The sequence below is a fragment of the Suncus etruscus genome, chromosome 13, assembly GCF_024139225.1.
Source record: "Suncus etruscus isolate mSunEtr1 chromosome 13, mSunEtr1.pri.cur, whole genome shotgun sequence".
Classification (NCBI taxonomy): Eukaryota; Metazoa; Chordata; class Mammalia; order Eulipotyphla; family Soricidae; genus Suncus; species Suncus etruscus.
In genome coordinates, this window is record NC_064860.1 from 18,601,212 (window position 1) to 18,616,653 (window position 15,442).

The window sequence follows — 15,442 nt, forward strand, 5'->3', positions numbered from 1 at the left end:
TGCCTGCGCTAGCCTAGGATGGACCGCGGTTCGATCCCCCGGCGTCCCATATGGTCCCCCAAGAAGCCAGGAGCAACTTCTGAGCGCATAGCCAGGAGTAACCCCTGAGCGTCACAGGGTGTGGCCCAAAAACCAAAAAAAAAAAAAAAAAAAAAAAAAAAAGAAACACAAATTAAAGGAATCATAGAATTTCCAGAGCTGAGGAGTGCATGGACCCGATCCAAGAAGCCTTAAAGGGTCCGTGGGAAACAGACCCAACTAAAAACCTTCAAAAACATAGTGATTCACAGCTAATCTATCAAATAAAACTCTACAGGTCAGAAGATACTGGTGGAACAGAGTTTTTAAAACTTGATGTAGATTCTGCATAGCATAGTAGATAAGGCAGAAACTAACATCCTGTACAAAGCTCACCTGTGTTTTCTATTTTATACATTTTTGTGAGCAGGACCTACATACATGACCAAAAAATATGGTATTTAAGAAAACTGAAGCAACTGTTAAGACCCTATCACTGATTACCAATGTCATCTGCCACAAGCTGAATGACAAAGAGCAAGTTATTATTTCATTGTTTGAAATATTAGCAAAACTGATATTTAAGCACTAAAACTATAAATAGAACTTTTGATTCTACTACCAAAAAAAATCCATCTTCATGTTTTCTTTCTCCTGGATAAAGCCGGGACCTATCCTGATTTTCTTCTTTCTGTATTCTTTGTGCCACAGCATCTACTCAGACTCATGGGAGGATATGGAGTATCAACCATGTGCTTACACTCAGCGTGATTATCTTACTCCAGACTCTACCAAGGATTAGCTAGAAGAATGAGGTTGGTACCTTCCTTTTTTCCTGCATGCTTAATAGTGACCTTCACTGGAATGATTTCCTGATAAGAGGGAAATGTGGGGGTCAGAACAAAAGCATAGCGGTAAGGTGTTCACCTAGCACAGGGCCCACTAGGATGGGCCTGGGTTCGATTCCCAGCATCCTTTATGGTCCCTTGAGCCTGCCAGGAGCTATTTCTGAGTGCAGAGCCAGAAATAACCCCTGAGCATTGCTGGGTGTGACCTCAAAACCAAAAAAAGAGGTGGGGGGGGGGGCGAGAGATAGCATGGAGGTAGAGCATTTGCCTTGCATGCAGAATGATGGTGATTTGAATCCCGGCATCCCATATGGTTCCAGAGCCTGCCAGGAGTGACCCAAAAACCAAAAAAAAAAAGACTAAAAATAAAAGGCAGGGGGCTAAAGGAGGGAGATATGGGATGCACTGCATGCTGGGAACAGGGGCAGAGGGAGGACAACATTGGTGGTGGAATTGCCCCTCATTTATTTACCTTAAATATCACTGTGATAGATTTATCATTCACTTTGGCCACAATAAAAATTAAAAAAAAAAAAAAAAGGGCAGGGGTCAGAAAGGTACTACACTGGGCAGGGTACTTGCCATGCAGTCAGTCAACCCAGACTCAATTCCTGGCACCCATATGATCTATCAGAAATGACCCCTAAGCAGAGGCAGGAGTAAATCTAAGTAGAGTGATGTGTAGCTCCAAGACCTCCCAAACAACCCCCTGGCTCAAAACTCCAAACATTTAATCTGCTCTTACTGTGGCCATTTCTTAGCTGGGTACACAAGTGTTTTTTCCCAGTTCTAGGAATGCACTTCTCTCTACTACAACACATACATGATCTTTCTCAGATCTCCAGCTAACATCTAGGGTGAATCTCCCGATATGTCCCACACATGTTCTTCTCCTCACCCACTCACTATATGGGGTTCCAGGGAGAGAAAGTCTGAAGAGCTCCTGCCAACTATAAGGCCTGAACCATGCACAAGGTGGGCAGTTTTGGGCAGGGAGAAGATGAGCAGGTTTTTCTTTCACTTCTTCAGATAAATAAGCTCATGGAGATAGAATTTTGAAATCTGTGGGCAAGTGCAGTGGGGTCACAGTTGAGGGATGTCACATGGCTCTAACAAGCTCTTCAGAAAAGTCTCTCCACCCCTCACCCCTTCTCATTTCTCTGCTGAGAACAAAGAGCTTGTTTTGTTTCCACATATTATGTTTTTTCCTGAACTGTAATTGACCCATAAGGAATCTAGAAAATTGCAACTAGGAAATAAATTTTAAAAAAGAAACAGATTAGGCTTCAATCAGAGCAATATTAGCAGGCAGGGCACTGGCCAGGCACTGGGGAGCCAATCTCTGGTACCCCTTATAGCCACCCAATTCCCTCCAGGAGTAATCCCAGACAGCAGAGTCAAGAATAAGCCCTAAGAACAGTCAAACAAACAAAAGTAGGCTAACTAACTTTCTACCATCAGAGAAAAGATTGCTGGAAAGAACTCTTTTGAAAACTGTAAATGGGAAGACAGAGCAAAATAGTACAGTAGGTACAGCATTTGCTTTGCATATGGCAGAACCAGGTTTGATCTCCAGTATCCCATATGATCCCGAGCCTGCAAGTTGTATGTAATTCCTGAGTGCAGAGCCAGAGGTACCTCTGAGCAATGCTGGGTGTGGCACAAAATCACACAAACAAACCAAAAAAAACAAAATTGTAAATAAAATTTACAACATGAAATCACTTTTTCAAGCAGTGAGATGAACAATAGTAACTATAGTTAGGACTTGAAACCTGTCAAATCCTTCAGGAGAAAGACCAGTCTGCCCCATTGAGTTTGCACCACACTTCTAATCAATTGGTTAATGCTAGCAGCCATGATGACAGAACCAATCCAAACCATATGCAGTTTAGACTTGGTTCCTGGGTCATTGAACTACACTCATTAAGGCCCTGCCTCGCTCAGTCTGGACCACCAATTTCAAGTGAACCTTAGTTCTCATTTCCATTCAAAGCACTGTCCATAGTGTCAGAAATCTTGCCCCCCAAAAAAATCCTTTTCAGGAGCCAGATAAAGTATTTTATCCTGTTTCCAATAAGACACACAGAGCCTAAAGAGAACACTAAAAACAAGAGAAGAGTGAAAGAAAGAAGATAGAGATGAGAGAGAGAGAGAGAGAGAGAGAGAGAGAGAGAGAGAGAGAGAGAGAGAGAGAGAGAGAGAACTCAATCTGCAAGACCTGGACTCAACCCTCAGCATAATATGGTTCCCAAGCCCTGCTAGGAGTAGCCTCTGATCATTACTGAGTGTAGTCCAAAGCAAACAAACTAACTAAAAACAAAAATAAATACAAGCACCACTCAGTATATGATCCACTTGCATTAACCACAAAGTGCTCATACCGTTATGTGGCTTATAGACAGGCTGTGCTTCTGATTCCACTAGTAGGAAACTAGCCTTGTGGGCCCCGAACCAGGAATAACCCCTAAGGATGTGAGAGGAGGTATTTTTATTTACCTGTAATTTTGCAAGGTCTTCAGCATAATTTTTATCAGGTAAGGGATCACAGGATATTAAGACATTAACCCATGGGCTGACCAAGCCATAATGACCACAGGCGCTGATCTGGAAAGCAGAAGACATTTTATATCAAGAGTGACATGAAGGCCGGAGCAGTAGTACAGCATGTAGGTATTTGCCTTGCACATAACCAGCTGGGGTACAAACCCCTAAATCCCATTTGGTCCCCTCAGCATCTCAGAAGTGATCCCTGAGTGCAGAGTCAGGAATAACCCCTGAAAACTGCCAAAAGAGAGAGAGAGAGAGAGAGAGAGAGAGAGAGAAAGAGAGAGAGAGAGAGAGAGAGAGAGAGAGAGAGAGAGAGAGAGAGAGAGAGAGAGAGAGAGAGAATGCAGCAAAGCTAGATGTTCTGGATACAATGAGCAAACAGTGGAAAATAGTGAGAAATCCCTTGTGTTCTCTTTGCTGGGATAAGAGGTCTTTAATATCGGATGCACTGTGGAGAATTTTGTGCCTTTTGGCACCTCACCACATACAGCAGAAATAAATACTACCTTATGATTGGAATTTTGAAATATTCCAGAGAAAAGGTATGGAGAAATAGCATAGAGTTTTAAGGCATTTGTCTTGTACAAAGCCAACATGGTTAAATCCCTAGTACTGTATATGGTCCCCTAAACCCCACAAGGAGTGGTGGCCATTGATCATTGAGCCAGAAGTAAGCCCTGAGCACAGTTGGTGTGGCCCAAGCTGACCCCCTACTCCACCAAAAAATAATGTTCCAGAGAGGCATTTTCTAGCAAAAACAAAACAAAAAAAAGCACAATACTTTTAAGTTAACTATATTCTTCAAAAGTTAACAGTATGAGGCTGGAGCAATAGCACAGCAGTTGGACATTTGTCTTGTATACGGCCAATCTAGAAAGGACCTGGTTCAATCCCTGGCATCCCATATGGTCCACTGAGTCTGCCAGGAGCAATTTCTGAGCACAGAGCCAAGAGCAACCCCTGAGTGCTGCCGGGTGTATCTCAAAAACCAAAAAATAAAAAAACCCAAAAACCAAAAATAAAGTTAACAGTAACAACTGAATACTATCTCTACTATATTTTCTTTGGGAGGGAAAGATCTCTTGAAGACAAATTCTAATGAATTCTAATGAGTTCCCCATGCTCAGGAAATGTATATAGAGGGTACAAAGTAGAGGGGTACAGAGGAGGGCACAGTTGGCAGGGGACAAGGGCCTGATAGCAAGTTCTTCTTCACATATCATTCCTTTCCCACTAGTGAGCAAAAGGAAGATTCCTGATGGCAGATGGAAGTAATGATGTCTGGAGAGAAAAGCTCCTCCCCTCATTCTTTAGCAACTAAGGTACCATTTCAGCATATGATTTACAAACAGGCCTTTAGAATATAGAATAATTCAACACTGTTGGCAGCTTCACTCATTGACCCATTTTTAAGTACATCTTTTAACTCCTGCTTCAGCAAGCTTAGTTAGATCTAAGCCATCATTGAGCGGGTTCGTTCTAATAACATGCTGCAGTGGCCAATCTTAGTTTCATATCTCATTCATCCCATTTCCTTACCAGGTCCTCGGCTGTGCGCAGTGGCGTGGTGTCTGGGGCCTGCTTGTTGGACAGTCTCCAGATGTACTGGGTCGTGAGTTTGAGAAATAGTTCTTCAAGGACCATGTCCGGGATGCAAGCGACTAGCTGAGCTTCCCAAAAGTCTACTAGGAGCTGAGGAGTTGCACCTTCCTCCTTACCACAAAGCACCTAGAAATCATTGAAACAAACGCAGTGCAACAGGATGTTGGAGGATAAAGAGCCGGAATGCATTTCATAATCATCTATCACTAGCTTGACAATAAACCATGCAAAAGCACAGCTAAACTTTTTTAAAAATAATTGGGGCCTGGAGAGATAGCACAGCGACATTTGCCTTGCAAGCAGCCAATCCAGGACCAAAGGTGGTTGGTTCGAATCCCGGTGTCCCATATGGTCCCCCGTGCCTGCCAGGAGCTATTTCTGAGCAGACAGCCAGGAGTAACCCCTGAGCAAAGCAGGGTGTGGCCCAAAATCCAAAAAAAAAAAAAAAATTATTTGATCTGTTTAATTTACTTTTATTTTTGTGTTTCAGGGCCACACCCAGTAGTGTTCTGGGGCTAATCTTAGTTCTTTGCTTGGGGGTTGACCCAGCAATACTCAAGAGTACCATGTAGGGGCCGAAGTGGTGGCACAAGTGGTAGGGCGTTTGCCTTACATGTACTAACCTAGGACGAACCTCGGTTTGATCCCCAACGTTCTCATATGGTCTCCGAAGCCAGTAGAGATTTCTGAGCACATAGCCAGGAGTAAATCCTGAGTGTCACCGAGTGTGAGCCAAAACACACACACACACACAAACACACACAAAGGACCATGCAGTCTCCGACATGCAAAACATGCACTCCAGCCAGTGAGTTATCGCCTGGGCCCAAATTTACACTCTGTTTTGGGGCCACATATGGCAGTCCTCGGGGGTTACTCCAGGCTCTGAACTCAGATATCACTCCCAGCAAGCTTGGGGAACCATATGAGATGCTGGGGATCAAAGCTGGGTTGGCCACATTCAAGGAAAATGCCCTATCTGCTGTGTTATCACTCTGGTCTCACATTTAGACATTTTATTCTTTGGTAGGGGGGGATTGGGGCCACACCCGTTTGATGCTCAGGGGTTCCTCCTGGCTAAGCGCTCAGAAATTGCCCCTGGCTTGGGGGGACCATATGGGACGCCGGGGGATCAAACCGCATTCCTTCCTTGGCTAGCGCTTGCAAGGCAGACACCTTACCTCTAGCGCCACCTCACCAGCCTCACATTTAGACGTTTCAATAGGAAACATATTCTACATTTCCTGAATGGGATTCTTCCTTATGTCACTCAACTTGTACTTTTAGTTTATTGCCCAATTATGTACATGCAAATCCTTTTTTTGTATTAAAAAAAAAAAACCTCACTTTCCTTTTTTAAGAAATTTTATTAAATACATAGTTACAAAGTAGTTCATTTGAATTGAGTTTCAATATACAATGTCTAACACCTATCTCTTCACCAGTGCACATTTCCTACCATCAATGTCCCCAGTTTCTTTCCCACCCTCACCTCCCCACTGCCTGTCTCTACGGCAGACGCTATCTCTCTGTCTCTGTCTCTGTCTCTCCCTACATTTTTTCCTTTTAGGAATGGAAATAAGCTCACTTTCTATCTCAGCTCCCTACCCATTTTATAAGAAGATCACTTTGGGGGAAACTAAATTTTGGTTCATACCCAACAGTTATCAGAACTACTCCTGACTCAGGAGTCAACTCTTGGCAGTAAAGCACCACATACAGTGCCAGGGATTAAACCAAAGTCAACTGAACATGCTGAAAAAGCATCTCATCCCCTATATCATTTCTACAGCCCAGAACTACATTTCTGAAGTGCCAAACCTTAAAGAAGGAATCTGCTTCTTCGACTCCAATATGGCTGTTCCTCAGTAAGCCCAGAATAGAAGCCACAAGCAATCCAGGTCTGGTGTCTTTCAGGTGAACTGAAAATTCAGTGGGGACCATCTGTCCCTTCCTCTGCTGAATCAACAGCCGGGGTTCCAAGATGAAGCCATACACCAAGTTCATCTTCAGATGAAAAAGGAATTTAGGATTAAAATGTCTATCGCATTTACACTATCTATGTGGGAAAAACATGCTAATGCTTTCAATATCTGGGAGTCAGATATTCATAAATTACTTCATTCTCAATTTTTTTCTATAACTACCAAGACTAGGTCTCAAGTCAAAGACCCTTGTCTCTATTGTCTTTGGATTATGGTCTCTGTTGTCTTTGGATTATTATATGATTTTTTTTAATATTCCTTAAATGAGTATGATCATTCTATGTCATTTATAGAGTGGTGCAGTGCTTACGCCTGTCTGGGTTCAGAAATCAGAGTCTAATATGGGCATTTGACCAAAATCAGGTGCAAGAACACAGAAGCCAAACTACCAAAACCAAATCCTGGCTCCAACACTCACTGGCTGCCTCATCTTGAACAAATATTTTAGCATTTTTGGGTCTTAGTTCCCTCAAAGTTAAAGCAACACCTCCCTCACAGCACTGCAACTGGAACTAAGAAGAAACAGATCTAGAACTGCCCAGAAAGCAGTAGGTACTTCAATCAACATGACTTCTCAAGTTCAGGATAATCATCTTCGGAACATATCCTTAAGTGGTCTCTCTTACAAAAGGCAGATCCATTTCAGTGAGAAAGGATTCAAACACTCAATTCGCTGTGAAGTCAGGAGAATTTTTTACCCCAGTATAGACCCAGGCTTCTTTTTTTAAAAAATATTTTATTTAAACACCTTGAATACAAATATGATTGTGGTTGGGTTTCAGTAATATACGAGAACACCCCCCATCACCAGTGCAACATTCCCATCACCAATGTCCCTCTTCCCCACCCCACCCCCTGCCTGTACTCTAGACAGGCTTTCTATTTCCCTCACACATTTTCAATGTTAGGATAATTCGCAATGTAGTTATTTCTCTAACTAAACTCATCACTCTTTGTGGTGAGGTTCATGAAGTGAGCTGTAACTTCCAGCCCTCCTCTCTTTTGTCTCTGAAAATTATTGCAAGAATGCCCAGGCTTCTTATACAGTGAGACCCAAGCCCATACAGGGTTACTTTTGAAAAATTTTGCTTTAAAAGAAATGTCTTTCTTTTTTGTTTATTTGCTTTTTGTTTTTGTTTGTTTTTCGGCCACACCTGGTGATGCTCAGGGGTTACTCCTGGCTATGCGCTCAGAAATAACTCCTGGCTTGGGGGGCCATATGGGACACTGGGGGATCGAACCGCGGTCCGTCCTAGGCTATCACACTCAAAGCAGACGCCTTACTGCTTAGTGCCACCACTCCGGGCCCAAGATAAATTTCTTTATGATTTATTATCACCCAATGTTTGATATATATTATCTTACAATACCTCCATGCCTGGGAGGAGATCTCATAAAAAAAATTCTTGGGTGAAACCAGAGTACTAGTACAGAAAATAGGGTGTTGGCCTTGCACACAGTCAAACAGGGTTGAATACTCAGTACCTTACAAGGTCCTCTGAGTCTGCCAGGAGTGACCCTTGAGCACTACCAGGTGTGGTCCCAAAACAAAAACAAACAAAAAAGCAAAACAAAAAAAATGTCTTGGACAAAATGGAATCATAAGGGGCTTTAGCAAAAACAAACAAACAAAAACAAGTAGGGCTTCTGCCTTGCACTAGCCAACACAGGTTCGATTCCCATCACCCTATATGGTCCCTTGTGCACTTCAAGCAAAGATCCCTCAGCAAAAAAGCCAGGAGTAAGTCCTGAACACAGTCAGGTATGGTCCAAAAACCAGTACCAAAAGGGTAAGGGGAGTGGTCCTGAGAGGAAAGAAACTTAAGCAATAATGCTGGCTCTCACTCCAATAGTGAGGGTCCTAAGGTTCTGCTGGCTCATATCCTACAAGCTATGCCTACATGCACATTACTGGTGTGTTTTCCCTGACTATGCCCCATCACTCAAGCCATGGTAGGCAACTGGCTGGGGCAGTGCTGGCTTGGGCAACTAACAGCACTGAAGCTGTTCACTGCACTAGTCTCATTCTTCCTCCTTTTTCATTTTCCAGGCCTAAGGCCCTAAGCACTCCTACCCTCAAAGCCTGCCTTCCTAATATTATTTTCCTGTAACCAGTAAACAATGAACCCCTCCAGAAGCCAGTGAACATTCCCAGGGAACATCCAAGTCCTATAACACCAACTGTGAATGTCAGACAGGGCACCCTACCTCTGAGTGGCTTGTCATTTCGTTTCTGTACATGTCCAAATCTCCCATCTTCAAAGCCATTGCAGCCTTGGTCAATGTCACCAAGATAGGTGAACACTGAGAAGAATCCAGCTTGCTGAGGTAGTTCAGGGCAGTTGAAGGGTTAATGTTCTTCATGGACGGTGTACAGAGAATGTGGGGCAATTGCTTCGGCTCAGCCATAAAAAACATCTCCACCACTTTCACTGCTAATTGCTTGGGAGAGCAGAAACAGCAAGAAATGAATGGTTAGCCAGGCAATGGAAAGAAACCGAATTAGCAAGATAGGAAAAAAGATACAGAAAGAGCAATGGAGATAAAATCATACGCCAGCCAACTTTTTAACAAATTATGTATTGTATTACTCTGCAATTACAAAAGACAGTGCTAGAAGGAAGAAATGAGAGGACAGTAACTGCTTTTCTGTGCCATGATGAAGCAAAAGCAGTGAAAATACATAGCAAGTTGTGACCCAGCATTGCCATTGTTAACAAGAGTTCAGGACAGAAACTAAGCATGTGACTGATTTCATTCCAAAGTCTATGTGACTAAACAACCTTAGTCAAAAATTTACTTGCCAAGGTAGTATGTGAGCAAATTTCACTCTCAAACATCAAAATATTAACCAACCCACCTTTTTTCCCTCCCTTCCTCCATCTTTCCCTCCCCCTCCTTTCTTCCCTTACTTCAAAAAACCCAGGTAATGCCAAGGATCCTATCTAGGTCAGCCACAAGCAAAAGCAAGTGCTTTACCCACTGTACTATCTCTCCAACCCCTATATTCAATTATTTCTTAAAAACCCCAGAGAAAGTCTATAGCCTGGAGGCACCTGAGTATAGTGCTGGGGTCCCAGGGAATCTTTCACACACCCTGGTTGGCTGAGATCTGCCAGAAGGATCCCCTGGGTTTCTTGAGCATCAGTTGGGAGGCTCCCCATGGAGAAAGCTCACAGGTTTCACATGTGGAAGACCCAGACTCAATCCCTAGCACTGAGCACCACCAGCATGAGGCTGACAGTAGCCCGAGCACCAATGAGTGTGGTCCCCAAACAAACACAAAAATACATCCGGGGCTATAAACAACCCTTCAGTGTCTAAAGATCAGTGGCTAAGTGAAGTTTCAGATATTCGGAGAAAGGCAATCAAGGTTGTGAACAGGCTGCAGAGACAGAACAGACAGTGCTCAAATGTTCTCCTAAAACAGGCCACAGTCACTGGCGCTATCCAACCAACTACACTGGGTCACGGTCTCTTGTCATTAACCAGGAAAGCGTGGAAACATGCTAACAAATTTATTTTATTTTATTTTTGGTTTTTGGGTCACATCCGGAGGTGCTCAGAGGTTACTTCTGGCTCTGCACTCAGGAATTAATCCTGGCAGGCTCGGGAGACCATATGGGGTGCCAGGAATGAAACCCATGTCGGCTACAGGCAAGGCAAGTATCTTACTCTCTGTGCTATTGCTCCAGCCTCAGGCTGGCAACTTTAGCTTCTTATCCAGCCCACTATTTTATGGTTAACGACAAAGAAAGCAGCACAAAAACTACTCTTTTAGGAAAAGAAGAAAATAATACCAAAAGGAAAGTATATTGGAACAAGACTTTCAAATTTCTTCATCAGGAATTCACTACAATGCAAAAGATATTGGAGCCAACAAAAGGGAAAATGATACTCAAATACTCACATCACTTAATTCTTCATCCAAGTTTTCATAAAGTGAGTGATTAATGTAAAAGAGTAATCCCTTCTCATAGCTCTGCGATTCACAGTCTACTGCCCAGTCCCTGCGAGCCAGAACATCACCCATGGACAAACCAGACATTTTATAGTATGGCAAGGCAAGGTGGCAATGCTGGGTGTTGAGCCTAAAGGAAGAAAGGAAAAAAATCCTAAATATGTCATTCAAATGTCAGCATGTTTCATAATGAAATAGATCATGGATTCTATCACTGTAAATCTCAAAGTATTTTCTATTGTTATTTTGTAGTTATTCTGATTTTTTAGTTTGTTTTTTTTTCAGGGGCATCCTATAGACTAAGAAAGATTCTATTTCTTTTGCCCACTATAATAGAAAATTAAACAGCATTAAGTAAATGTTACTATTAGTTCTAAACTATTAGAGTGCAAATTTGCATTCTATTAATTTATCATTTTCCTAAGAAGAAATATGATTGCCTTTGAAGCAATAACATGTCTAAATATTCCTCGAAGTAAAAAATTCATTAAATAAAACTATATAAAACTAAACACACATTTACAAACAGACATGCACACACACTTCACACAAAGAACAAGTCAAACTAGGGAACCATAAACAAAATCAACGTTGTTTTTTTTTTTACACTAAGTCAATAACAGGTAGTAATACTGCATTAAAATTTTTAGGTACAGGAGATCTCTGTACTACTCACTACTTCTTACCACTGCATATGAATCTCTGACTACCTCCAAACAGGCCTAAGATAGCACTCACGGCAAACCGCATACATTGCCTGGGTCTACCCCAAATTACCACCAAAATTTAATGACCATAAAATACACTTGTACTATTCTTAATACACCCCCCAAACCAAAAATACCCAATGAAAATAAAATCAAAACAAAAAAACCACCATGCATCTTTAGGCCTTTTTTTTAAGCTCATAAAAACATTGACTATGAAGATTAAAATCACAGATTGTCCAACTGCTACCTCTGCCTTAGGCTAAAGGTTCAAATGAGTAATTTGGCTGTCCTGGGAACTTTGGGTATGGAGTAAGGGAATAAATTTTATGGTAACACCCAGAAGTGACCCCTGGCAGTGTTTCAGCGACCATAAGTGGTGCTGAAAGTTCAAAGCCACCATAGTGGCACATAAGACAACTGCTTTCTCCTTTTCATCCTCTCTCTCTCTCTCCAGCCCTGTCCCAAGGATGCTCATTGGTCATGAAATGACATTTCATATGAGTCAATGAAGTGGTGAAAGATGCAGGAACTTGAGACACTAAGACTGCTCTTCTCACAGACCCTCTCCCTGAAGGCAAGTCATGGACCAGGTTCCCCTTAGGGTTCAGTCTCTCACAGTAGCTGGTCCACAGAGTGACCTTATCAAAGCTGGTGGAGTAAGAGAGCCCATTAAGTTCAAACTTCAGGTGCCCCCTCCCAAATCCCATTTAGGCATTTTGAGTCCACCCAAAGCCTCATACACATCTCTCCCCCATTCTAAGACGCATGGCCTACCTGCTGTAGCAGTCCCCCAGATGTCCACAGCTTTCCTTGAATGCTTCCAATAGCTCTGCCTTTTCTCCAGGTTCCAACTGAGCAGCATCCAGCAGGGCAGCTCTCACCAGCAAATGGGCCTCACTGAGCAGGTGAATGCAGCTCTGAGTTTTGGTCATCTTATAGGTATTACTGTACTCAATCTACAACCAAGAAAACCAACAACTAACGTCACTACAGACAAAATCCCACCCCAAAAGCTCAAGGCTTTTTTGAGTGTCAATATAGGGCCTGAGAGATGGTATTGCAGCTAACGTGCTTGCCTTAATATGCCCAATACCAGGCACCACTTTTGGTCCCCAGAGCATTTTGATCCAGGAGTAACCCTTGAGCATTGCTGGGTGTATCTCACATATAAAAACAATCAAAAAAAGAATAGCAATACACTTTGTAAGTGAAGTTAATATTTGGACATATTAAAAATCAATCTAGGGGCCGGAAAGATAGCATGGAGGTAAGGCATTTGCCTTTCATGCAGGAGGTCATCGGTTCAAATCCCGGGGTCCCATATGGTCCCCCGTGCCTGCCAGGAGCAATTTCTGAGCATGGAGCCAGGAGTAACCCCTGAGCACTGCCGGGTGTGACCCAAAAAAACAGCAAAAAAAAAAAAATCAATCTAAAAGAAGTAAATAAGTTACCATTATGTGGAGCCTAACTCCAGAGTTTTTATTTACCACCCCCATAATTATGAGGGAGTTTACTATAGATTATTAAACAGATTTAGAAAAAGTACAAATTTATGGTCCAAAGAGACAGTACAGGGGTGAAGGTGCTTGCTCTAAATGTGGCCAATTCTGATTCAATCCTTGGCACCACATATGATCCCCACCAAGAATGATCCCTTAGCACAGATCCAGGAATAGCCTGGGTACTAGATGTGGCTCAAAATACCCCCAGCTTACCCAAAAAAAAAATTCCTTTGTCATAAAAAGAAAATAAAGCAAGGGGATATATTCTTGGCTCAAACTAAAGAAGCATAATAATTAGATGTACTACCTAATCTCAGGAACATAACCTGAACCATCAGGGTAAAAAAAGCTATCTTCCAGCAGATTAGAAGAAAGCCAGTGTGTGTCTATATGGGTTTAGAAAGTGTGAAATGGGGCCTGGAGAGATAGCACAGTGGATAGGGTTCTTGCCTTGCACACAGCCAACCTGGATTCAATCCCCAGCATTCCATATGGTCCCCTGAGCCCTGCCAAGAACGATTTCTTCACGTAGAACCCAATCAGGAACAGCCCTTCAGCATTGCTAGATGTGTCCCAAAACCAAAAATAAAATAAAATAGGAAGTGTAAGAGTTGGAAGGGTAGGGGATAAGAGAGATGCAAGCTGATCCACTGACTTGGGTAAAGTGTCCTAGCTCTCATCTATATTCTTCTGATGACTTTAGATTCACTGCTAGTGAAATTATTGCAAAAGAAAGAATGAGGAAAAGCACTGCGGAGATTAATTCAGTCACCGGTGGTCCACACTACTATACTTTTCTTTTTTTTTTCTTTTTTTTGGGGGGCGCTCCTCCTGGCTCTACGCTCAGAAATCGCTCCTGGCAGGCTCGAGGGACCATATGGGATGCCGGGATTCGAATCACCGTCCTTCTGCATGCAAGGCAAACACCTTACCTCCATGCTATCTCTCCAACCCACTACTGTCCTTTTCAAGGAGAATGAGACGCATGACTTAAGGTTATGTTCCACTCTGCTTCATGACTCTTTGCCAGGGTTCAGAGCAAAGATCAGAGGCTACTTATGCTGACACTAGCTCATCAGGCCCTAAGTCAGGGAAGGGGGATTCTCCCCACAACCCTCAATGGACAGAAAGGTAAAGCCAGACTTTGTCATCTGGCGGAGAGCAGCTAAATGATCCACAGGGATGATGTGCCGTAAAACCCATTTCATGTCATGCAGAAGGAAAAAAGTGTGGGGACCAGAAAAGCAGCACAAAAGATAAGAGGGCTAGAGTGTGGGCTGAGTAAGCAGAAGGCATGGGATTGATCACCCACATCCTCTTATCCCCTGAACATGGCTAGGAGCAACCCCCAAACACCAATGGCCGTGGCCCCAAAACAAAGCCAAAAAACAAAGCCAGAAAAATAGAATGAAGGGAGGGAGAAGTCTGAAAAGAGTTACCATTTCTCTGTACAGCTGTACCGGTGAGATAGTATTCACAACATATAGATTCCACCCCACCTCCGCCGCAGGAGAGTTTCTCAGTTTTCCAAGGGTACTACCTTTTCTAAAACTGCAAGCAAAATGAAGAGCAGAAATTAATAAGCTGTGTTTATTATAAGCAATTAACAATTTTCTATAGCAATGATTAGCTCCCTAAAGCAAGACAGCTGACATCAGATTCATCCCAAATCCTTTCAGAGATGTCTAGTACAGGCAAGCACTGCAGCACGTCACACTGATGAAAGGATAAGTTTTGGAACACTGTCTGATGAAACTAAGCTATTCAACAACTTTTAACTCTGTATCTCATAGTGATTTAATTTAAAACAAAAACAAAACAAAAATATATGGATTTTTATGGCAATTATTCTATCCTTTTCATCATATGGAAACAATTAATTTTCTTCCAAAAGTTCCTGGGTCAACGACAAAGGCTGCTACAGAACCCCACTACTATATTTGGAAAAGCAGCATAGAAAAGCATCTGACAGTTCCAAGTATGGACATGAAAAGAGATGGGCTCAGAGATCACACCACACACAGGGGTGATGACAACTTACTGTGGTCTTCTTTGTGGGGGGCCTTCAGGGACCGCCTTGGTTAAAAGAATGAGGTGATTCTGGAAGTGACAGAGGGCTTTCAAACCAATGAAGAGTTGGATTCTCAAGGCACAGACATCCATACTGACCGGCGGGCAAGCCTAAGAAAGTAAAACCACACATTCAAGACTACACGGTCTTTATTTTTTCAAAGTCAGTCTGTTTACACACACACAAACACACACA

At 42.7% G+C, this 15,442-nt stretch overlaps 1 protein-coding gene across 1 annotated transcript in view; it reads right to left on the reverse strand.

Moving 5' to 3' along the window:
• HPS3 (HPS3 biogenesis of lysosomal organelles complex 2 subunit 1) overlaps positions 1 to 15,442 on the reverse strand; it is a 44,423-nt gene that overhangs the window by 8,560 nt on the left and 20,421 nt on the right. The window contains exons 7-14 of the mRNA XM_049785523.1: positions 15,218 to 15,357; positions 14,616 to 14,727; positions 12,449 to 12,630; positions 10,914 to 11,094; positions 9,212 to 9,445; positions 6,840 to 7,025; positions 4,956 to 5,144; positions 3,366 to 3,473 (exon numbers count right to left, since the gene is read on the reverse strand). Coding sequence (XP_049641480.1) covers positions 3,366 to 3,473; positions 4,956 to 5,144; positions 6,840 to 7,025; positions 9,212 to 9,445; positions 10,914 to 11,094; positions 12,449 to 12,630; positions 14,616 to 14,727; positions 15,218 to 15,357 — 1,332 coding nt within the window. The remainder of the gene's footprint in view (positions 1 to 3,365; positions 3,474 to 4,955; positions 5,145 to 6,839; positions 7,026 to 9,211; positions 9,446 to 10,913; positions 11,095 to 12,448; positions 12,631 to 14,615; positions 14,728 to 15,217; positions 15,358 to 15,442) is intronic.